Genomic DNA, 25409 nt, shown 5'->3' on the forward strand with positions numbered 1-25409 from the left:
CACCAGGGCAGGGGCTTTAAGCAAGACCTTGAAGGATAGGTCATGTCATCACGTTAAGGAACTTACAGAGAGGGTCCGGAAGTTTGATGGGTAAAGTATCCCCGGAGAGCACAAGTTTCAGAGTGGTGATACATAAAATCTCCTGAGACAGAATGAATAGCAGGCGAGAAGGACCTTTTTGGAAAGAGGCTGTGCATATACTCATACATACACACACCCACACACGGAATATGCCACTGTTTGTACTTGGTGTAAATGACCTCCTGTCCAGGCTGCAGGGGCAGGAACTGCATCATACAGATCTTTGTGTCTCTGTTGCTTTGCACAGTTGCCCTTAGAAATTAAACACTCATTTTTAATAAATTGTCTTGGTGTTCTGACATTAAAAAGTTAGTCTTAAGTTCTTTTCTAGGCAATAGAAGCGATTGCCGAATACCTCAGGCTATCAATTTTGTGTAGAAGTAACACGAGCTGAAATTTTCCGGGTTTTTTTCCCACGGGTTTAGAAACCTGGTTAGTTTAGCCGGCACTCGTATTACCAATCCCTTTTTGAATGCTGATTTGTGTGAGTGTGGTATAGGGGCTATCTGGCAGGAAACGCAACCCAAAATCAAATTAATTCTAAAAATATAAGTTAGCTTGATCATTGGTTCCTTTGACTACTTGCTTCCCCGTCTTCCTCGTTGCTTTTCCTTTACCAAGATGGCCGCCGTCGAGCTCTCTCCTCATTGGTCGGTTCTTTCGCAGGTGGCGGTTCTAACCCCGCCCACCAGCTCTCCTCCCCGGGTCCTGTGTTCTTGAGAGTGACAGGGGTAGACCAGCGAGTGGGCGGGGCGCGCGCCGGATGTGACGTTTCCGGAAGCTCCGAGTGTCGTCCGCGGGGACAGGTGGGGAAGGGTCCCGGGAATGTGGTCGGGCTGGGCCGCTGAGCATGGTCGGACTCTGAAGGGGAGCGGCCGCCGTGAGTGTGGGGCCTGCAGCCGTGTCCTCCCCCGCGCCCCCTGCCCGGCCCGCCGCGCGCGAGGCCACTGACGGCTCCGGTCCCAGCCAGGCCCAGCGCGTCCACGCCTGCCGCGCTCTAAAGACCGAGAACCTTGGATAATTTTGCCCTGGGTTGGCAACTTGGGCTTGAGGGCCTTCAAGAAGGGGGCCTCTAGCAGGTGTCAGGAGGTCCCTCTCTGCTGAATACGCCCCCTCCGCTCATTCCTTCAACTTCCTTTGACCTCCTCCGCATCTTTCCTCCTCAGTCTTTTATGCCACCTTTCCCCTTTTTTGCGGACGCCGGATCTCCTCTTTGGAGTGTTGCTCAGCCCTCTAGTACCAGGCACCGCTCGCTGGCCTTGGGAGGGGGTTACATTCTCGACCCTACAGATCTGTCCCCAGAGGTACTGAGGCGCAACAAGCTTCAGTTCGCTTTAATGGGCTCTGGGTCGAGTTTACTGATTAGGCAACCTGGGGAGGTTTTAGATTTGCTTAGCGGCTTTATGAGCCTCTAAAACGGCTTTGGGGGAGATGGAATGCCTCTGCATCTCTGGTAGTCTGCACAGCTTTTGTACTGTTCGTGAGGGTGTTTAGAGAGGAAGCTTGGGGGAAGTGCGACCTAGAGATAGAACTGGCCACGCGAAGCCTCTCTGAGGGAGGGCTTGGAATGGAAAACAGAAAAACAGTGGATAGACAAATGAAACACATGTGAGAATTTCTGGGCAGATCAGAATCCTGACTGAAGCAAAAGATCTCTGGTGGGAAGGAGTAAGGTTTAAGACTGAAAAGACAAAATGGGACCAGTTGACATAGGGCCTTGAATTCCAAAACGGATTCTACTCTAGTTTGTATATTCTAGAGCATGCTTGCTAGAGTGTGCTGTTATTCAATGTGTAACAAATACCCAGATTCTTTTTGAAAATGATGTAGAGTGATACCCGCTTGGGAGTTGGAATCTGTTTCTAACAGCGACAGTATCTAGAAAGATTGTAGAATTACTGCAGTTTGAAACACAGGGACGGAAAACTCTTAGGTTTTTTTGATGGTCTGTTTGTTTTTTTGGTTTTTTTGCCTTCCAAGTTACCTTTGTGCCCTTTTGTTATTTGAAGAGTGCTTAGTCTTTGAAGATAGATTTGAGTAAATTGTTTTTTAGATCTAAATTCATTACCCTGACATGATGAATGATGTTGTGGATTGACTGGTAAAGTGGTTTATTTTTTTATTATATTATCATTTTTTAAATTTATTTATTTATTCGACAGAGAGAGAGACAGCCAGCGAGAGAGGGAACACAAGCAGGGGGAGTGGGAGAGGAAGAAGCAGGCTCCCAGCAGAGTAGGGAGCCCGATGCGGGGCTTGATCCCAGGACCCTGAGATCAGGACCTGGGCCAAAGGCAGACGCTTAACGACTGAGCCACCCAGGTGCCTCATGGTATAGTGGTTTAGTGAGCAGAACTGGGATTATGAGCATTCATTCCCAGACCAGTTCCCCTCACCTTGGGCTCAGAGATGAAAAAGTACACCACAGTCACTCTCATTAAATTAAAATGACCAAACTTGAAATCATTAAAAATGATCATGAAAGTTCATTGCGTATACTATGCCAAGTATTGGGATAGATGGAAGTGGGTAGCTTGTAGGAGAAACAATGCAAAAAATATAAGATACCATCCATCTTTTTATGGTGCTGAGGGCAGGGCCACCTAATGATAAGGAATGGTTAATATGAAGGGTAGACCCGAACCCCCATTATAGTTTTACTCCCTGTACCACCTAATTATGGCACAAGTATTATGGGCTTTTGAGTCAGCCAATGCTTTTATCATCGTGATATGTGCTTCCTCGAGGGTCTCAGCCTTCTTGTGGGAAAGAGACTTTATCTGATACAAGCCACAGTGTATGGTATTTTTCTCTGAATTTTTTCATAAGGTAGAAGTTTGTGGGATAACTGTACTGTGTGCTAGGCTGTGCCGGGGTGATGGGGACCATGGTGCTGATGCCACCTGTTTTTTCTGTCTCAGAACTTCTTGGTCCTGATGTCTGACCATGGAGATGTGAGCCTTCCACCCGAAGACCGGGTGAGGGCCCTCTCCCAGATGGGTAGTGCAGTGGAGATAAATGAAGACATTCCACCTCGACGGTACTTCCGCTCTGGAGTCGAGATTATCCGAATGGCATCCATTTACTCTGAGGAAGGCAACATTGAACATGCCTTCATCCTCTATAACAAGTATATCACGTAAGACACCTCCAGTTTCCTTTTTCTTTTCCGGTGACTGATGCCTCACTCATTCTGCTCTTGTGCTCATTTATTCTGCTCAGAATTGCTAAAACTAGAGAACTTTACAACATCATTAGCATTAATCATTTTTGCAGGCAGCTCCTACATACTGACTGTCCTTGACATTCAAAGTCATGAGTACTGAAAGTGTTATTTTCATGACTCAGTGATTTCATGAGTAAGAGACCTAGCTTTTTGGCCTGTGCCCACGTGGCCCAGCTGTTAGGCAAGAGAGAGGATGGTTCAACTACACATGTTTTGTATTGATGAATGTTTTTTCCTGTCTTCTCTTTATTGAGGCAGCTAATCATAGGATTATTGTTGAAGTTTAGCAGAGCCAAAATTCCTCCCCTCTGCTTCTTTAGTCACATATTGAATGATTCAGGAAAAAGGTTTTTCTTCTTAACCTTTATTATAATCATGTAAATCATCAAATAAGTATTGACCACCTACAGTTCGTGTGGCTCACCATAAGACCTTTTCCTTGAGTTACTTGGCATCTTAGGGTAGGCAGCATAAATAGAAGATGGCAGTGCAATTAATAGAGAACAACTTCTGAAGCCCCGGTGATAATGAAATGATGTGTAATTTAGAAAGGGAATAATGTGAAAGGATCTGATTTATAATCTCTAGCCTTGTTCTTTCATGATACCAGGACCTTTAGAAAAATAATGACTATGATGTGTTCATATGACTCTTAATAGTTCATAGAGTATTTCACCTGCATTGTTTCGTTTGATCTTTGTAGTTCTAGGTACATGGAGTAGAGCTCATCATCCTCCCATTCTACACGTGAGGAAGCAGGCTCTGGGTTTAGTGATAAGCTTTGTTCCACACTTTAGAATGAGAAAACTCAGATCTAACTTTTTTTGGGGGGGGGGGTTTAAGTAGGCTCCAGGCAGGGCTTTAACTCAGGACCCTGAGCTCAAGACGTGAGCTGAGATCAAGAGTCGGATGCTCAACTGACTGAACTACCCAGGTGTCCCTAGATTCTCTAACTCTTAATTCAGTATTCATCTGCAGCATACGGCTTGTGTTTCATTTGTTTTCTTTTTGGTAATGTTCTGTGAGTTGAAGCTAGAGTTGAGACTATGGTTTTGAGCCGTACTGACTATTTTTTGGTTATTTTTTATTCTTTTTTGAATAGGTAACGTGTACGTATGGTACAAAATTCAGAAGGCACAAAAAGGTATATATATTTAAAAACTTAGTCTCCCTATCCCTCCTTTTCCCCCAAACTCTCAGTCCCCTTCCCCAGAGGCAGTCCCTCTTATTAGTTTTTTACATGTCCTCCCAGAAATGATAAATGCATTTCAGTTGTATCACATTCAATTTTTGATCACATGCTGCTCTGCAGCAGGGCTTGTCAACCTTGGTATTGTTGATATTTGGGGCAGAATAGTTCTTTGTTGTGGGTACTGTCCTGTGCATTTAGAGTGTTTAGTGGTATCCCTGGTCTCTGTCCACTGGATGCCAGTAGCACCCCTTACCCCCTTCCTGAGTTGTGACAACGAGAAATGTCTCCAGACATTACCTGATGGTCTCCAAGGGGCAAAATTGTCCCGGTTGAGAACCAGTGCTCTAAAGAAAAGTAGCCTAGAAGTGGACTTCCTGGGATTCGTACTGTGATTTTAAGAGTCCCTTTGGTAGAAAAGGGACTGCTGTTGTCTCTTTATTTTTTTAAGTTTAGAAGTAGTGCCTGTCTCCTCGGAGATCGTGCAGTCCACCCATGCCATCGTGCCCTGTTCTGTGATCTCAGTGTTGATAAAGTTAAATAGAATTACAATTACATTTTGCCTTTCTTTGCTGTTACGAGTTTTTCATTCCTCGGCACAGTGAACACAAAACTTATTTTCCTGAGAGGTTTCTTTGACTACTGTCCCTTTCTTCTGCTGCTGGTAGAAATAATATTCTTGTATATTTCTAGTAATCTTACAGAGAGTTTTCCCAGAATGAGCCCCCAGGGCACAATTCTTCAAAGAATCATGATTGAGAAAGTTAAATAGAATCATGGAATCACTCTATCCAGTATTTTCTGGAGGACCTTCTGGGTCCTGTTGCCCCTCATAGAAGTGCTTTGAGGGCAAGGACCATATTCATGCGACAAATATATATTGCATATATCTGCTGTCTACCTGGCACTGCTCTAGGTCCTGGATACCTAGGAAGTAAAGTGACCCCTGCCCTTCTTGGTGTACCTTTCTAGTTATGGGAGAAGACAATGAACAGGTAAGCAAATAAATGTCCCGGAGTAAGGCAAATGCTAGGAAACCTGTAACAGAGAGAGTGCTGTGACAGAGAATAACCAAGGGTATCAAACAGAGTAAGGTCTGTCTGAGGAGGTAAAATTTAAACTGAAACTTGAAGGATGCCATGGAGTTGGTCATTCCAAGAGCGTAGAGCAGAGTGTTTAAAACAGGTGTTACTGTGTGTTCAGAAGCTCTTACGTAGGAAATACCTTAGTGTGTTCTGAGGATTGAAAGAACATCATTGTGTTTGGAGTGTAGCAAGTGAGGAGGGAGAAGGAGATGAAGCTGGAGAGGCAAGTGGGGCCGAGTCCTGCAGGCCACAGTTAGGAGTTTGCATTTGATCTTGACAGCATTAGAAAGCCATTGCAGAGTTTTAAGTGAGGTTATGACTTAATTTTATTTATATTCTAAAAATACGAATTTGGGCTACTATGTGGTAAATGGTGGAAGGTGTGTTAAGAGAAGGCAGGGAAATTAGTTAGGAAACTCTTATGGCAATTCAAGGGAGAGACCGATGGTGATGGCGTGAAGGATGGAAAGAAGGAGGTGGATGGGGCATTCTGGAGGTAGAGTCCGTGGCACTGACTGATAGTTTGGGAAGGATGATGGTGTCAAGGTTGGCCTCAGGTTTCTGCCCTGAGTAACTTTAGGATGTGCTGGCCCATTTACTGAGATGGGGAGAATGGTGTAGTAAAGGGGTTGAGTAGGGAGGAGATTCAAGAATTCAGGCCTGGCTTCTTTGACATGTTAAGGTGTTAAGTTTAAGAGGCCCGTGGGATATCCAGTGGGAAGTTGGACATACCGCTCTGAATTGAGGAGAGGTCTGGGTTGGAGATACAAACCCAGAAGTTCTCGGCATGTGGGTGGTTCTGAAGCCATGAGAGCTGCTGAGATCTTCTGGCATATAGGTCTTAATCAGGGGTCCAGGAACCCCACAGGGATTTATTGATAGAATTTAGGCTCCATGAACTCGGTTGGGAAAAACTTTTCTTATTTACTAACCTCTAACTGAAATTTAGCATTTCCTTCCGTTTTGCACAATAGTATTAATAATATTTGTAATGTTGTCACCAGTAGAAATCGATATTTTTATATCACATTATGATTGATGCTGATATCCCAAAATAGCGTTTATACTTACCTCGACTTCTAAATTACAGTATGGTTATTAAAGCCACAATTAGATCCTGTTTTTTAATGTATTAACAATATATCAATAAAGAAGCACATAGTACAATTTTTATATTTTGAAAACTGAATTTCAGTAGAATTGGATTCTTTTGTAATCCTTCATATTTTATATTATATCATCAAAAAATTATTCTGAGAAGGAGTCCACAGGCTTCATCAGGTGCTAGGAGGATTCATGACACATTCAAAGATCAAGAAACCTTGATAATAAGACTGTGGAAGAAGAGCCTCAAGGTTGGTTAAGTAGGAAGGGCCAGCAGATGAGACTTGAAGAGAGGTTTGAGAGGCAGGAGGAAATCAGGAGAGAATGGTGTCATGGGACCCAAAGGAGGCCCGGAATTGCAGGAGAGCGGCCAGCTGCGTCAGAATGGGTCAGATGGGGTGGGTGAGGTTTTGGGGCTGGTGTCGTGATGTCATTGGTGATCTTGGTAAACAGTTTCACTAGAAGGACTGAGAAGACTTTAGATTGGAGTGGGCTGAAAGGTGAATGGACAATAAGAAAGCAGAGACCGTGAGTACAGTCCGGAGGTCGGCAGAGTTTTTCTATAAAGGGCCAGGTAGTAAACATTTCTGGTGTTGCCGGCCATTTGATCTCTGTCACAACCTCTGTAGTGTGATAACACACAAACGAATGGGTGCGGCTGTGTTCCAACGAAACGTCAGTTACAGATACAGATGGCAAGCCAGACTTGACCTTCTAGTTGTACTTTGCCAAGCCCTAGCATAGATAACTCTTTGGAGGAGTTCGGACAGAGGGTAAAGTGGAAAAACGAGGGAGTAATTGAAGGGGGACAAGGAGTGCATGAGTGTGTGGTGTGTATTTTGCGATGGGAGATTCTAGAGCATATTTTTTGCTGTGGTAAAGGAAGCTGTGGAGAACGAGAAGCTGATGGTTCACCGCAAAAAGAGCTTAACTGTAGCAATAAACTCTTGAATAGGCAAGAGGGGGTAGGATTAAGAGTACACAGATACTTAAATCGATTTTGTTCTGTGACTTGTAGTTGCTTTGAGTGACATGAATATCCATGTTCACAGTGAAATCAGTATGGGGAATCTGTCCCTGTATATGGGGCCCACTGATGGGACCATTTAATACGATGAAGGCCTGGAGGAGAGCTCAGTGAGAAGGGGGTGGGATGGAGCACCTCATTTACTAACTTTGTTAGATTTGGAGTTTAATTTGGGACTTCGTTGGATTGGCTTGACCTGAAGCAATAAATGTAGCTACTTTCATTTTTCTTGCAGGTATCTTTAAGACCCTAATTCTGATTTTGTGAACTGGCAAGCCGTAGGAGTTGCAAAAAAGTTCTGGCTTAATATTCTCAGTCTGTTTTTCCACTGAATTTTCCGTGGTATATTCTTGTCAGTAACAGTGGCTCACTTAGGCAATTATTACAACCGAGGAGAGAGGAGGGAGGGGAACAGGCATCTCTACCTCACCACTCCTCTGCCTCCCCCACTATTGCAAGTCATTGTTCTAGACCTTTTGTGGCTACTTTCATTCCGGATTTTAAAAGGCAGTTTGTTCTTTTCCCTGGGGCGGTTCAGGCGTCTTGATGAGCTGCAGCACATTGCACTCTCAGAGGTTCTCCCTCCTGTAGGAATGCTTTGCCTTTTGCAGACCCCAGTGTAGCAGGATCTTCAGCATATTAAATCAGTACATATTTTCATCATGAGCACAGACAATAATCCAGGCGGTGAATTCTTTCACAGCTTTTTATGGTCATTGACTAGGCTACATAGAAAGGAGTTACAGAGGACTTAGGCAATTCTTGTCTACTGTGTGAGCCTCCTGTAACACAGACCTGCTTTCTGAAAATGGTCTGTCACCTGTATCGAAAATGCTTTCCTCTGGGATTGGGGCTTATAGACCAGGATCTGTGATTATACTCACTTTGCTGATTAATTTCTAAGATTGGAAGAAGAGAGGAGAGTCCTTCATCTATCCATGTTATAGAATTTCTGCTTGACTCTTTGAGTTAGTTATTTGTATAGAAAATTAATATTCATGATTAAAACAATTTTTTTTTCCAAACCATCCAGCAAGGGAAATACTAAAGTAAAAAGAAGAGTCGCATCCACCAGAGATAACTGCTGTTAATTCCTTGTGTGTACAGGAAAATGTTTATGTCTGTACAAGCACATAGGCTCATGTGTTTATTCCTTTTTTCTTAAAGCCTGAATGAGATCATACAATATATTCTACAACTTGCTTTCTTAACAGTCATATCTTTCCATATCAGGACATACCGATCCATTCTCCTCATGGCCATTTTTTCTGCCTGGAACAGTCTTGTTCCAGATCTCTTCATGGCTTCCTCTCTTCCAGTCCTTAATTACATGCCATCTTCTCAGCGATGCTGTCTTTAGCTGCCCTATCTAAAATCTCACTCCCTCCCCTGTCACTTCCTGTTCCCCTTCCCAATTCATGAGACTTTCTTCTAGCTGATTATCTGTGTATTTTTTTTCTTTTATTGTCTATCTCCCCACTGTAACACACATCCTATGGGGTGGGATTTATTACTGTTGTTCACTGCCAAATCCCCAGCCTTTATAACAATGCGTGGCCTGTAGTAGATGCTCAGTAAATATCTGTTGAATGAATGAGTGAATGATTATGTTGTTCATCATATTTGGGTACAACATAATTTATTAAATAATCCCCTGTTGATGGACAGTTAAGTTTTTAGTTTTCCCTACTTTTATGACCAATGCTATATTGAATAGTCTTATACGTATATCTTTGTACTGTTTTGTAGGATAAATTCCTAGAGGTGGAATTGTGAGTTGAAAGGATATACAGATTTTAAAATTTGAATAGTTGTCACTCCTCCCCACCCCCAGGAAAATTGCAGTCCTGTGATAATGTATTATCAAATTACAGTCCTGTTAAGAGTGTATAAGGACACCCGTTTCCTTACACCTTGTGTACATTAGTTATAATCAACCTTTAAGCCTTTGTCAATCTGATGTATGGAAATGGTACGTCATCTTAATTTGAATTTCTTTCATTGTAAGTAAAGTTGAATACCATTTCATATATTTACCTTTTGTATTTCCTTTTCTGTGTATCTCTTTTTTATCCCCATTGTCCTAACAGGTTGTTTTGCTTGTGTTTTTGCCGATACAACTTTGCTTTGGTATGTTTACCCTCTCTAAGTTGCAACGAGATCTAACCCCAGAGAACAGTATACCTCTGGGCCACAGGTATTCTAGGCCTACAACGCTTCTAGCCCTGGCATTAACATCTTTATCTGTTGTTGCTCACACTTTTTGTTTATTTATTAGTAAAAACGATTGTATAGCATACATAGCAGTCATAGCAGATGTCGGCTGTATGCTAGGCACTGTGCTCAGCACTTTTTCTTATTTATTTATTTATTTATTAGTTAACATACAATATATTATTAGTTTCAGAGGTAGAGGTCAGTGATTCATTAGTCTTATATAACACCCAGTGCTCATTAAGCACTTTAAAAAAAAGAAATCTCTGGGGCGCCTGGGTGGCACAGCAGTTAAGTGTCTGCCTTTGGCTCAGGGCATGATTCCGGCGTTATGGGATCGAGCCCCACATCAGGCTCCTCCGCTATGAGCCTGCTTCTTCCTCTCCCACTCCCCCTGCTTGTGTTCCCTCTCTCGCTGGCTGTCTCTATCTCTGTCGAATAAATAAATAAAATCTTTAAAAAAATAAAAAAAATTTAAAAAAATAAAAAATGAAATCTCTTTAAGTGTCCCAGCAGCCTTATCAGGTAGTACTAGTTTGTCTCCACATATATAATATATAGAGAGAAACTGAAGGTTAGTGAGACTGAGTAACTTGCTAGAGTTCACACAGCTAGGAATGGCCAAGCCAGGATTTGAGCCCAGGCAGGGTAGCTCCAGAACCTGCCTCCTCACCGCTGATCATTTGCCTCCAGTACGGACAATGGGTTATGTGGCCTTTTCTGTTTTCAAGAGACCCTTCTGCCCATATGTTCCCCATTCAGAAAATTGACTACAGCTGCTGAAACAAGAGAAAGGTATTCATGTACATGTCTAGAAGTTTTATCTTTACTTACAAACTAGATTCCACTCCATGGTTCAAAATCAAAATAATAGAAAGAGGTGTATGGTGAGAGGTTTCACTCGCACTCTTGTCCCATCTACTCTATTTCCCCTGCCCTCTACTTTCCTTGGTTTCCTGTATTACTGTGTACTTATAAGTAAAAGTGTATGTACATACACATATAGAATTGTCCCCCTTTCTTACATATCAGGAGGCATACTACATGCACTTTTGTATACTTTGGAGTTGTTTTTACTCAGCTCATCTGAAGGTTTTAAGACCATTTTATTCCTGAGATATTTATCGAGTGCCTCCTCATACAGGCAGTATGCTGGCTTTAGAGGGACTTGCAGAGAAGCACAAGACAGGAATCTCTGGCCTCAGGGACTTGACAGTTGTCCAGGTTGAGAGCGCAAGTGAACATGAAGTGTGGTGTTCATGTGACATGGTACTGTCTTGGCTGATTCAGGCTTCCATACAAAGCACATTCAGCCTGCTAAAATTATGAACAGGTACCTTGGTCTTGTAGAACCAAGAGTTACTGAGTTAGAGGTCTCTTGAACGTAAGAACTAGTCTTACTTATCTTAATATCTTCTTCAGGGCTTGATGGGTGAACAAATGAATCTGTATTTTAAATATAGACTTCAAGGAAACTGTTTTATATCTTTTTCCATGAACCCAAAGGGAAGAGTTTTAGAAATAATTTTGATTTTAGAGTTCATTCCTCTGAAGGGTCTTGTCAAATTGGATTGAAATGAAAATTTCATGTGCCTAATATAGAACCAAGGAAGGAGGGTTCATTTGAAAAGAGTTTGCTTTGGTGGGGATCGACTCCTTTCCCCTTACTGAGGCTTCCTCCTCCGTTTACTCCTACCCATTGGCAGAAAGTGGAAAAGATCAGTTAGTCCCAACTATGGTATGGTATTTTAGAGCTGTGGGGAAGCTCCCCTGAATTGATTTGTTTTGGGTCTCAGCTTGTATTTATTACAATTTAATTCTATTAAAAGACATCTTTGTTTGGTACCCCTCCAACAGTTCTGGGCATTCCAGGAGCCATGTAGAGGCAGAATGATACAGTGGTTAGAAGAGTAGATTCTGGAAATAGCCTGCTGAATCTGCCACTTTGGGCTGTGACAAGTTACTGATCTTCTACTTGTTCTCACTGTTTCCAAGTAGCCATCATAAGTGCTAGAGATCTGTGAATTGATTCAGTTTATTTTTCCCACTGAGCTTTACAGCCACGGGCAAAACTGAAAGATAAATCTAGCACTGAATTTCTCTAAGAACTTTTCATCAGGACCATAGTGCACATCACACACGTTACACACACGTATTACGCACATACAACACATGTACTGTCTAAGCATCTCAGTGCCTAGTATGATGCAAGGAATATTCTGCTTTGAAGGCACATGAATCCCAAAGAAAAAGAAGCCAAAGTTAAGGTCACAGGGCTAGAGTAGTCATAGAACATGGGTTTTCTCAGCCTCCTGCCTTTGGTTGCCAGACTGTTATTTGAAGAAGACTTTGTGACCAAGGCCCTTTCCTTTGGAAGCCTGTCACGGCCATAACAAGAATCTCTTTGGAGGTATATTTTTGGGCACAGGGTAGGTTTGCTTTTTTTCCCCCCATCTTTTTAGTTGTGGGAGTCCAGTGCTTCCTGCACACCAGAGTTGGGAGAGGAGGGAAACACAGGGTTAGAGGTGGGTGGGGAACATGGTCACTGGGTGTGTGTGACCCCTGCCCTGCGTGTCTGGAAACCTGCCTCGTGGTGGCTGCAGGGCAAGGGAGTTGCTTTGCCTCAGAGTCTGTTGGACATTTGGACATTTTCTTTGCGTGATAATGATTCTGATCCATTTTCTTTAGGCTTTTTATTGAGAAACTCCCAAAGCATCGAGATTACAAATCGGCTGTCATTCCTGAAAAGAAAGACACAGTAAAGGTGGGTCTTCATTTTCACTGTTGCCCATCTAAAAGCTTCAAAGCAGCACAGACTAACTTCAAGGTAAAAGTAGTGGTGTCTGCATCTGAGCATCAAATCCTGCAACGGGAGATAAGGCCATTTCACCAAATCAGTTAAGAAGTAGCAGGTATGGTACAGTAGGGGCTATTTTACGTTGTTTTTGGAAACGTTGCCATTGCCAAGTTGACTTAAGTCTTTTTACTTCTCTACTTAATTAGCTGGGAATTATTCTGATTCTCAGTTTTCTATTTTGTGTCTCAGAAGTTAAAGGAGATTGCATTTCCCAAAGCAGAAGAGCTGAAGGAAGAGCTATTAAAACGATATACCAAAGAATATACAGAATATAATGAAGAAAAGGTAAGTATATAACAGCAAAAAAAGAAAGAAAGAAAGAAAGAAAGAAAGAGAAAGAAGGAAAGAAAGAAAGAAAGAAAGAAAGAAAGAAAGAAAGAAAGAAAGAAAGAAAGAAAGAAAGAAATTAATTAATTAATTTTGGTTTCTTAGGCTGTGCCCTGGCATTGCAATGTGATATTTTAGCAGATCCTGTGGTTTTAGTATCGTATTTTATTTTTCTCAGCAAAGGCCAGAAACTCAAAAGAGTACAACACAAGTGTTTAGGCTGAGGATTCTAACACAGATTTAGCCTGCTTGTCCTAGAGGGTGATTTGAAGGACAGAAAGTCTTGTTTGCTGTATCTAGAGTGAGAATCTAAGAACAGTGAAAATTTTCATTAAAACATAGGTGTTTACATCAGTGAATTTTGGTGTATTGATTCACATTTGGTTATACCTGTTTATAATAACTGATGTTTTGGAATCTATTTTCAAATGATTCTTGTTAGGAAGAGTTAGTTAGAGCACGTGGAGAAGCTCCCAAGGCACATCCGGGGTCTGTGTCAGATGTGAATACTCCCTACGGGCCCTTCCCCGTTACTTTGTAGTGCTCTGCTGAGCCCTGTTCTGGACTCTGAAGCTGAAAATCAGCAGAGAGGTAAACAGCTATGAGACGTCTATTTCTAAGGGACTGAGGGAGTGAAAACCTAATTGTAGGAGATTATTACTTGATATTTCTTATTAGTTTAAAATGTTACTCTGTATTGAACTGATCACCAGGAAAATTTTGGAGGCTTCCTTTTGGGTAAGAATTCGGTAAAGACCCCCAGTACAGCAGGGTCAAGTTTGGATTTGGTTCTATTTTGCAGCCTTACTTGGGATAGAGAATGTACACAGAGCCCAGTTAGAATAGCACTGTGTGCGATGCAGATGATGAGGTGAGGTGGTAAGTTGCATCAAGATTTCAGTAAAGAGGAAAATGTGTTAGAGCCAGTGGGGAAGGGTCGTGAGGGGACTCGCTGTCCTTGAAGAGTCGGGCTGCCGTGGCCGGCTAGACCCAAGCGGTGACATTCCGCGGCTGTGGAACCGGTGAGGGAGGAGCGAATTCCATGTTGGGAAATGGGGCCAGGGCCCGTACACATGTTGGGAGACCACTCTGCCTCCCAGCCGTGTCCTCCTGAGGTGTGAAGTCACCTGAGTGTCACGTGTAAGCCGGACTCGTCTTTCTTTGTAGAAGAGGGAAGCGGAAGAGCTCGCCCGGAGCGTGGCCATGCAGCAGGAGCTGGAGAAGGAACGGCAGCGGGTGGCGCAGCAGAAGCAGCAGCAGTTGGAGCAGGAGCAGTTCCATGCCTTCGAGGAGATGATCCGGAACCAGGAGCTGGAAAAGGAGCGGCTCAAAATCGTGCAGGAGTTTGGGAAGGTGGACCCTGGCCTAGGCGGCCCCCTGGTGCCGGACTTGGAGAAGCCCTCCCCAGCCGCGTTCCCCCCGGCCCCTGTGGCATCCGCGCAGTCTACGGACTGTAATACGGCTGTGAAGCCTGCCAGGCCACCCGTGGTGGACAGGTCCTTGAAACCGGGAGCGCTGACCAACTCAGAAAGTAGTGAGTCCGCTTGCTCCTGTCCTCCAACATCTCAGTGGCAGCCAAGCAGAGGGTCGTTCTGGGGGTTTCAGCCCAAGATCACCTCCGTGATCCCACTCATTAGACCCTGGTCACAGAAGCCCCTTTGGTCTGTACTGCCACGCTGGGTCCTGTCACACGGCTATCTTGTGAAAGTGGCCATTGCTTCAGCCATGTAATTTACCCGGCACAGGTCACTTTTCTGAAGAGCTCATAATCTCCTTGAAAGTCAGACCCTCAACTTCCAAGGATTATACAGAGATTCGAATATTCAGTGAACTAGAGACCACTGTTGGCCCTCTGGAAGGGAAATCTGAAATTTATAGTACCACTTTACAATTCAACAGTTGACTTTTAAAAAATAAAAATGGGCAACTGAGTTGTGCTTGCCTTGAAAGTGTTCCCAATCCTTAAGGAGCTTAGTCAAGGTAAATATTATATGCAGTTGGTGATGATTCAGTGTAGCCATAAAAACTATTGGCAGTCTTTCCTGCTCTCACCACTGATAGCCTGAGACAGTAACAGTAGCAGCAAAATGAGCCATATACCTCTATTAGTAGAATAGATCATTTTGGGAAGGAACTGGCTTTCAAGTAGCATTTAAGGAAGTCAGCTTTGCAGGAGATCCACTTACAAGGACAACGTAAGAGTGGGCGGGGGGGGGGGGGCGGTGTTCCAGACTCTGAAACATGGCCTTTAGGATTTCTCCCCATGGACTTGGCAGGCTCGTCTCCCACTGCTCTTCCTTCATCCATATTTTGTGCTCTGGTCAGGTTGGACTATCTTATCCAAGGAGGTTTGTTAACATTTGCCCTGAACCTAAAGCCTCCTTTCTCTATCTCTGCCTTCCCTGCTTTGCCTAAAGTTTTGCCAGATCCCCTTCCCTTCATTCAGATTGATTCTGTTCTCCTTAAGATTCCCAGAGCCCTTAGTATCTGTAATGCAGTTGAGGTCATTTCCCTAGTGTAGTCATTTGCTAATAACGAGATTTTAACTTCTTCCTGTTGGGGCTTGAGTCTTACTCATATTTGTGTTCCCTGTGAGCTGAGCACAGTGTGTGCCCTGGTGTGCACTCGGGGAGTGATTGTGGAATTGCAAGGAAAGGACTGTGCTGAGCCTTCCTTCAGAATCCTCAGATACCACTGTCAGACCGCCATGTGACTGCGTGGTCCCTGGTCTGTTACCACTACGGCAATTCAGAGCTTGCAGAAACAGAACATCCTATTTCCTTTTTTTTTAATGAAAATGTGACCATGAAAGACACCCCCTAACGTGAGCCTGTATTCTTTCTCACAGGGCTTTTCCCTGGTGTCCAGCGACTGGGCCCATTCTTGGCTTATAAGCTACTTTGTGCATTCATGCCTCTTTTGAGGACCAGAATGTGTTTTTTGTTGTTGTTTTGTTTTGGCATTTTATGTTCTTCTAAATGAATAAATTCGGAATTAGTTATCCGAAGTATTTTCTGTTTATTTTCCATTACCCAGAATATATCTGGTGTATTTCTTTGAAAGTCCTACTCTCCAGTATTCTTATCTGAGAAAAAAGAGAGATTTAAAATAAAAATAAAACCTCGGTTGAATGAGGAGGTTATTTTTTTTTATCCTTTGTATTAGATTGTGACAGAGAATTCCTGAATAACTCAAGAACTTGTTTTAAGTAGTAGTTTACCCTTGTCTTAACTTGAACGGTTAAAGCCTCTTTTCTTAAAGTAATGTGCTTGCAGTGGCTGTGGCCACAACCCTCCTCCTTCTCATCCATTAGGATGAGATCCCCACTCACTGTCTACAGTTCGAGGAGCCCAGTGATTTGGCATTGCTCTCCCAGGACTGCCAGCTCTGGGGTCTGCTTGGGAAGGCTCTCCCCGCGGTCTCAGACTTTTCTCCTTTCTCCACGACAGCTCCTACAATCGACGGACTGCGCCATGTGGTGGTGCCTGAGAGGCTCTGCCCGCAGTTTCTCCAGCTAGCCAGTGCCAACACAGCCCGAGGAGTAGAGACATGTGGAATTCTCTGTGGAAAACTGGTAAAAAAAAACAAACGCTTGAGACTGTTCCTTCCCCCTTGGCCTCCTGTGACTCTCAGAGAACATATCCAGGGTCAGTTACTGTTTGCGACCATCCCTCTGCAGAAGGAACTGGGGATAGCAAAATGCAGTGTTACTTCAAGTTTGGTGACCTTGCATTTCACTGATTTTCACAGTCCTTTGAATTAAACGGATTATTTTCATGCTAGTAGTAAGAAATAGGTAATTCTAAACTTGGTAGGCAGAGCCAGTATTAGCTGTATGTCAGTTTTTGAGTACCTGCTTTATGGTAGGCCCTGGGAATGCACAATATGTAAGCACATAGCGTGTGTCCACAAAACGTACCGTAGCATTTTGGAGAGCTGGGAGATAGATACCCCCAAAGATAAATAACACACTGAATGGTATATGCGGTAGAGCGCTGGGAATTTGGAGGAAGGAAAGGTTATTGAAGGGCACTTGAAGAACCCATTGCCGACTGCTGAAGGCAGAAATGAGTGAAATGGAATAGACGGAAACTGAGCCTCAGAGGATGAGAAAGGCTAAAAGAAGCAGGAAGAGGGAAACTACCTTAGACTCAAGCAAAGCAGGAGAAATGGTACTATCCCGGACCTTCCTGGGACTCACAAGTAGACCTGTCTGGCTGCAGCTGGGAATTCCCACAGGGCTGTGGGCACCTCTGGCTCTGCAGAGCGCCCCCTGCAGTGCGCATGAGCAGCCGAGGTTGGGAACCACTGAGTGAGGGACTAGGGAGCACAAGGACTCGTGCTGGCGTGGGAAGGGCCTTCGCTTATATGGATGTTTCCCTTGCCACCGCTGTGACAGAGTGGGGTTGCACAAGTGCCAGGGAATGGTGACAAGCTGTTTTCTCCTTTGACAGATGAGGAATGAGTTTACCATTACCCATGTTCTCATCCCCAAGCAAAGTGCCGGGTCTGATTATTGCCACACGGAGAACGAAGAAGAGCTCTTCCTCATACAGGATCAGCAGGGTCTCATCACACTGGGCTGGATCCACGTAAGCAATCCCGAGCTCTCTGAGGGCCAGGCTCCTCCTCTCTCCCCATGTTATAAACACACTGCGTATTTCTTTCTTTGAGCAAAGTGAACTATATCCAGATTATTTAGGTGATTGTTTTTCCCTCGGTTGGATGCACACTCGACTTCCCTAGCATACTTGACTGCTTCCACTCTGGTATTGATTTCTGGGAACTACTTAGGGCTTTTTAATTTTTTTTGATTTTATAAAATGTCTTAAATTGAACTTGTTTCCCTAAAGTCCCAGTTTCCCCCGTAAGTGTGGTAGGACGCAGGCCTAGAGTATACATAGATATCGACTGTACAGGCTCTGCCTACTTCATACAAATGATGTTCCCGAGAGGTATATAAATCAAAATATTTTGATGAACCAAGGAAGTTAATTCGGATGCTTGCATTTGGTCTTTGTTAAAGCAGCATACACCTTCATGTAAACCAGTTGGGTCACCAATATGGTCGATTTTCAAGTGTTTACTTATTGTGCGTAACCTTCTGGTGATATTTAGGTAAAATGTAATTCCATCCCTAAAGATCATTTCTACATTTTTCTTTCTGTTCCTTTTCAACTCTCCATTCCACAGACCAAGCTACTTTTTGTGTTGTGTAATAGGCTTACAGACAAACAAGTCTGCTCATTTCTGAATTTGGGGCGATTACATGTACTTGTACATTAGACTTGGGAAATACTGACCCAGGAGGCAGTCCTGTGTGCCTCTCCTGTCTGCATTCCGTGACCTAAATATTTGCCGTCTACTGGGGACCCCCTATTATAGTATGCGGGAGATAGAAGATTTGTTTCTTATCTGCCGGAGGATACAAATTTGAGTAAGATGTGGTTTTAGTCTCGTAAAGGGGATTAGACAAAGAGACAAATAATCACTCTTCAGCTGAGGCAGAATGTGCCAAGCGCCTCAAGGGATGCGAACAGCACTGTGGATTCAGAGGAGGGAAGGGTTGCACCTGGCTTCATTCACTAGAATTTTGACAAGCTAGGCTAAGGGAGAATTCCATATGCAGGGGGCAGCATTGGAATAAGCCAGCTGTGTTCCTGAGACATTGAGGGTCTGGTTTGCTGGGGTTCGTGGTTCATATCAGGAAACCATAGTCGATAAGCTTTAATGTGATACATTGGAGCAGTGTTCTGGGGGTCTTGGGTGGATAGGCAAAATAGTTCTGCTTTTTAGTAAGTGGAGAGCTTTTAAAGGTTTTTGAATAGAGCAATGATATGATCAAAGCCATTCTTTAGAATATCTAAAATAAAGGCAATTTTAAAGTAGGTCGAGGCAGGGAGATCATATAAGAGGTTAGGGTGATGATCGAATCTACTGATGAGAGCTAGGGTGATGACATTGCATTTAGGAAGGAAGTGAATGTAGGATTTCAGGGGATGTGGGGAATGAGTAAGAGGAGGATGAGTAAGAGCCAGTGGTGACTTAGAGAGCAGGCCTGACTCATGGGGTGGCAGTGATCATCCCGTAGCTAGAAAGAGGGGCTCCTGGAGGATAACTTACTTTAGAAGTGGGGTGAATTGTGGGTTCAGTTTTGGGCATGTTGAATTTAAAGTATGTGTGAGGCATTCTGTCGGTAGAGGTAGTTATCAGGCAGTTGAAAATGTGGCTGGGACATGGGAGCAAGGTCAAGGTGGGAAAGGGATTTGGGAGACCTCTGCATAGAGCTGACCTGGGAGGCCTTGGGACTGGAGGAGAATGGAGAGCAAGAAGAGATTCACCAGTGGTTGGGGGCAGGCTGCCCGGGGGAGCATAGAGAATAGTTGGTCATGAAGCAAAGAGGCGGAAGAGCAGGGGGTGGGGGGCAGTGTTAAGGCGCAGAAGCAGGAGCAGGTGGAACACGTAGGGGCTGAAGAAGTAATGGGAATTGAGGTTGTGCTGATGGTGAAATGTACACTATTTTTTGAAGAGTTTAGTTGACGGGGAAAGGAAAAAAAATGGGATGGCGGTTTAAGGAGTAGCCAGGTTGAGAGAATATTTGCTTGATTTATGGTTTAGCGTGAAAGGCTTGAACATGTGTTTTGTTTTGATTTTGGTTTTTTTGAAACCTTTATATTGGAAATATATAAGAAAGGACATAAAGATAAATGTACATTTCAGTGAATCATGATATAAACATCTATGCACATGCATGACCCATGTGAAGACCTAGAACATTGTGAGAGGCATGCTCCCACCCCCATGGTCTTGCCCTTGTCACACTTCCCCTACGATACAGGGTACTCTCTCTCCTGACTTTTCTGGAAATCCTTTGCTTTCTTTACAGTTTTACTACCTACATGTATATCCCTGCACTTGATAGTTTAGTTTTGCCTGGCTTTGAACTTTACATAAATAGAATTATGGTATATATTCTTCTGTGTCTGGCTTCTTTTGCTCAACCTTTTTAAAGTTTGTCTGCATTCTTGTGTGTAGTTGTGTGAATGTGTTTGCATGCGCAGTGAGCCAGCAGAGCTCAGTGGAGCATAGCGGAGCCAGGAGAGGGGATGTAAAGGGACAGAGATGAGGTAATGTGGAGGTAGGAAGGTCAGATCAGAAGTACAAAAAGGGGGTTCATCTTCATATGGGGGAGAAAACACTCATCCTTCTGAGACAGAATTGGAGGAAGAAAGAAAGATACAGAAAGATTTTGGAGGTTCTGTTTGGTGGGGTTGATGGAATTCATTTGACTCAGCAGGGTTGCCGTCTAGATCCACTGCCCGCTGGAGGGAAGACAGGTGGTTTTAGGAATTGGAGGAGATGTGGGAATGTTCAGGTAATTACTGTTTAGACAGCAGGTAGAACTCAGCCACAAATGAATAAGGATTTCTAAATCAGTGAGGGTCCAGCTAGGAACAAATTTAGAGCTGAAGTTGATAGTATTTCAGCTTTTTTCCCCTGTGATATTTCTGTACCATTCCTCCCTAACTGGGGATTAAAAACAGAAAAAAGCAGAAGTTTGCTCAGATCCTAAACTTGGCAGGAGGATTATGCAGAAGATCAGTTCTTCCTTCTTACTTTGCCAGCTATAAATCAGGTTCCCTGGTCCTGAAGTTTATATGGTCATGTGTTGATCACCAGCTACCGGGTGACCCTCCAGCCCCATGTTCAAGGCTGTCCTTCGGCTTCCTTCTGCCCTGCCGTAGCTCTCACATCGCTGTCCCGTGGCTGCTCTGCTCCCATCCAGGCGCTGACGCTGCCCCCAGCATTCAATCTCCTTGTTCATTTCTGTTCCTTTGGTTTATTGTTTTCTCTTCACAAAAATGCCTTCCTCTGTCTCCAGTATGACGGACACAACTGTTTTTTCAAGAAATTCAATTGTGAAGGGAAGGAGAAAGAGAAAGCACAATAGAAGGGAATAGAGGCTCAAGACAAGGTTTTTTGATTTAGTTTAACAATTATTTATTGAGCTTCTGCTGTGTGTCTCTAGATTGTCTTTCTAGCTACCCCAGCTTTAGATCAGAGGCCTAGATCAGCTTGCATAGGCCTCATTTGTTCCCAGTTAAAATTCCTTGTTCTAACCATGGGATGAAAGGTGTGGGCACTGGCCATTTGTCCTGTAGGATAACATAATTAGGTGGACACTATTTTTCCCTTGTAATCACCAAAGTTTGTACCTGCCCCACGAGGTCCTGTGTGTGGATTTGCTGTCAGCACTCAGCTAACATGTTCCTGGCCTGCACACCTCTTCCACAGTGAGCTGGCCACGGCTTTCTGTGGAGGGGTGCTTCTCAGATGAGGCTGCACATAAGAATCACTGAATGAACTTTATTTTTATTTATTATTATTGTTATTATTATTTTTTTTAGAGGTGTGGAGAGGGGCAGAGGGAGAGAAAGAATCCCAAGCAGGTTCCACGCCCAGCATGGAACCTGACGTGGGGCTTGATCTCACAACCCAGAGAGCATGACCTGAGCTGAAATCAAGAGTTGGATGCTTAACTGATTGAGCCACCCAGGTGCCCCTGAATGAGCTTTAAAAAAAAAAAAGTTTCAGGATGGATATTTCTCGGGGCGGGGCACACGAGCCAGTGCTTTTGATAGGCCCCTAGGGAGCTTCAGCTTGTACACAGCGGGTTTGAGAACGCTGATCAAGTACACTTACTTATTTTCTGGCCTGTCAGTGAAGGTCGGTAGTCTTTTTGAGTCTTATGGGGGCTTCCTTTTCCATTCTTGTTATCTGTACTCACACCCCTCTAAGATGAACATAAGGCACTATGCTACTATTCATTGGTGTACAAACAGTGTGCTCAATAAAACATTAAATGATTGAAAACAACTGAGACAAATTGAATGCACGTTTTGATGGTTCTGTAATGGATTACCCTCAAATTTCAGTATCTTGGTCCTTTTCCCAAACAAGATAGGGACTTTTGTGTGATTTAGCTACCACTGAAATCCTGTTTGCCCCCTGCTTGTCATATCCTTGGATGGTATGCTTTAGCCATAGGACAGCATTTGCCATTTTTGCCTATAGAGCTGCACACCCATGCTTGATCTTTCAACACTACTGTCAGGAAGAAGAGTCATTCAGCCAACTGTGGTTTGTTAAGTCCTTGACTTCTACCATGTTGAAGTATTGGACAGCGTCTGCCATCTGTTCCAGAATGGATGACTCTCCGTTGCAGAGAGAAAGCTTGTGTGGGGCCAAATAAGTCTTGATGGTCAATTAGAAATTATGAGTTTCTTCACATACTCCTGTTAAGCTCTACTTATTTATAATGCTCAAAAGTAATGAACTTCAGGCATATCCCGTCATGGCTACCAATGGCTTTATGCTTGAGAAGGAGATTGTGGCCAGCTGTTGAGAACTCTTTGGCTCTGTTTCCTTCATGGGCCAGGCTTGGCTGTCTCACTGAGGGGGTTCTCAGATGTTTTTTCCTCTTCTCAGACTCATCCCACACAGACTGCCTTCCTCTCCAGTGTTGACCTACACACTCATTGCTCCTACCAGATGATGTTGCCGGAGTCAATAGCCATTGTTTGCTCCCCCAAGTTCCAGGAGTAAGTACATTGATGTAGTTTGGGGCATTACAAGGAGATAGTGGGGAAAAGCCTCTGAGGAAAGGGTCTCTATTTGGAAGACCTTGTTCTCTGTAAAATACATAGAGTGTGGTATTAACTGGCTGTTTTAAAAGGTTACCTTTTAAACACCATACCCTGATACACTTACTATGCTTGTTTAAAAAAGATAATCAAAGCACAATTTTGATGCTTTTCTAAGAAAAGGACATAAGAAATTTGAAGTGTTTGACTTGAAGCAATAGGAATTTTAAGAGACTGATGTCAGATTAAAGAATTTCAAAGTCAAACAGATTATCTCAGCTTCTTTTTCATTCTAAATCCTGTTATTTACTATGAATTCTCCCAGCAAAACTAGTGTGGTGGCAGTGATGAGTCATTCTCTGACTCTGATTCATTCACCAGAGAAGAGACCTATGTGCCAGCATACTTTTGAAGCTGTCTCAAAATGAACTCTGTGTGTGTGTGTGTGTGTGTGTGTGTGTGCGCATGCATGTGTGTGTGTGTTTGGAACTAGGGGACACCTTTGCTTGATTCTGGGCCTGCTTTTTCTTATTGCAGAACTGGATTCTTTAAACTAACTGACCATGGGCTAGAGGAGATTTCTTCCTGTCGCCAGAAAGGATTTCATCCACACAGCAAGGATCCGCCTCTCTTCTGTGTATGTATCTATATAGAAGAAATTGGGGCTGTGCTTCAAGCAGGGAGGACAGTCTGATGAGGTGCATTGTCCCTTCTGACCCACATAGAGGATCAGCCTTGTCACTTATCTTTGCAAATCTTCCTAAAAAGGACATACGTGGGAAGCAGTGTGGGTGGGATAGGAATGGATTTGAGTCGTAGCTCTGCCATTTAAGGACTATCTTGGATTAAACTTAATCTTCCTGGGCCTCAGCCTACTCATCTGGAAAGGGGGATGATAATGATGATAAAAGCTACTTTATAGGGTTAATGAGAGGCTTATTTGAGGGAATACACAGAAAGTACCTGGTGCAGTAGCTGGCTTATTAAGTGTGAGTTTTTTTCCTGATCAACGCCTAAGCCTGTACCTCAATAAGAGATTTGAATTCAAAGGAAAAAAGCCATTTAAGATTGGTAAGGTATATTTGATTCTGAAATTTTGCTTAAATAATCGGGATTTTTTTTTATGACCTTCTTAGGAAGTTTTTTTCCTAAGTTGTATTCCGTGAATAAAAAGTTCCAGTTGCTGATAAGATCAGTATGTTTCAGTTTGTCCCTCAAATCTAATGTGATGGGTTGCTTCACTCCATGCTGGCCATGGAGTGTTATTTCTTTTGGGTTTACCAAAAAATGACCAGTATGGAAAAGGGACTCAGAACCTTGTCTCATGAAAGGAACTGGGGATGTTTAGAGGAGAAACCTCAGGGAGGATCTGAAAACCAACTTCAAGTGTTAGAGGAATTGTTGTATGAAAAGGTATCAAGTGCATTACACAGGACTCCCAGAACTACAACTAAGTCCTCATGGAATGCTAGTTTTCAGCTGAGTTTGAGAAAGAACTTTCTGAGAGATCTGTTCAAAAATAGGTCAGTCTGCCTTGGAATGTAATAAATGTCTAGGTACCAGGATGTTGAAATAGTGGCTGCAAAAAAAGTGCCCACATTTTCAGTTTTTCAGTTTTAAAGACCCCTTTTGCATGCCAAAAGTGAGCATTCCCCACGTGACAGTGGGTGCACTGTGTAAGCTGGTTGACACAGTGACCCCAAAAAAACCTAATGAATTCAGCAATTCTTTCAAATAAATGTATATTCCGTGAACAACTCTAGAATATACATCCAAATGAAAAGTAAATGAAGATATGTGGGCCCACACTGATTGAGGCTACAGGTAGGGACTGGGGAGTCACTGATTCCCAGGCCCCTCACCATAACTGCATGTAAGTAGCAGTCTGGCTTCCAGACTGGAAACCACTAGCCAGAATAAGCATGTTAAATAAGGAGGTTTAAAAAGTGACGACTTAGAATTTTCCAGGACTTTCCCTTTCTTTTTCCCTGTTGTAGAGCTGCAGCCACGTGACCGTTGTGGACAGAGCAGTGACCATCACAGACCTTCGATGAGAATTGACTTGAACACTTTCCAAGACTATACAACCATATCAGTGTACTGTAGCCCCTTAATTTAAACTTTCCAGAAAGCTCTGGAAGCTTTTTTAGGCAGAATTGAAAGTGAGTATCACCTGGGGGAGAACTGATTTTCTGTTTCTGGTTTAAAAAGAAATAATTGGCTGTATTTTTTAGGCAAGTGTGGAAAATAGCATGATGATGCTAAGAGAACTTTTCGGTCTGTCTGCAATTGTAAGTTGAAAGAATGGTATAATGAACACTTAATCTATACTCTTTGTTCTAGATTCACCAGTTGTTAACATTTTTTTTCCTCTAAGCTATCCTCCTAATTTCTCCACCAAATTGTTTATTGTTTGCCTTTGGAATTATTAAGGGCATCTATGCAGAAATTTGGAAGCCATTTAGAAAATCTTTGAGTTTTCCTGTGGTTTATGACAATATTAATGAAGCTTATTACAAGGGTGAGAGATAGCTCGCTATGTCTGACCAGATGGTGAGGCCTGAAAACCCTGACGGATGATTTTGTCAGGAAGTATTGTTATTTAACAAATATTTCAGGATATTTTTCCTCTACAATAAAATAACAATTAACATA

At 43.2% G+C, this 25409-nt stretch overlaps 1 protein-coding gene across 4 annotated transcripts; it reads left to right on the top strand.

The window, feature by feature from the left end:
* Positions 1–824: 824 nt before the first annotated feature.
* Positions 825–25409, top strand: STAMBP (STAM binding protein). Of its 4 annotated transcripts, none has more exons than XM_045788292.2 (10): positions 825–887; positions 3003–3220; positions 12615–12690; positions 12973–13068; positions 14278–14644; positions 16560–16684; positions 17565–17702; positions 22600–22712; positions 23292–23391; positions 24752–25409. In XM_045788292.2, exons 2-10 carry the CDS (start codon positions 3018–3020, stop codon positions 24806–24808), a joined length of 1275 nt encoding a protein of 424 aa, XP_045644248.1. In that variant the 5' UTR covers positions 825–887; positions 3003–3017; the 3' UTR covers positions 24809–25409. The 4 variants fall into 4 exon arrangements, with proteins under 4 accessions (XP_045644248.1, XP_045644250.1, XP_045644247.1 ...); XM_045788294.2 differs by having other exon boundaries at positions 879–961; XM_045788291.2 differs by lacking the exon at positions 825–887 and adding an exon at positions 1167–1385.

Source organism: Ursus americanus, chromosome 7 (assembly GCF_024610735.1).
Source record: "Ursus americanus isolate L20-20 chromosome 7, mUrsAme1.1.p, whole genome shotgun sequence".
NCBI classification, from domain to species: Eukaryota; Metazoa; Chordata; class Mammalia; order Carnivora; family Ursidae; genus Ursus; species Ursus americanus.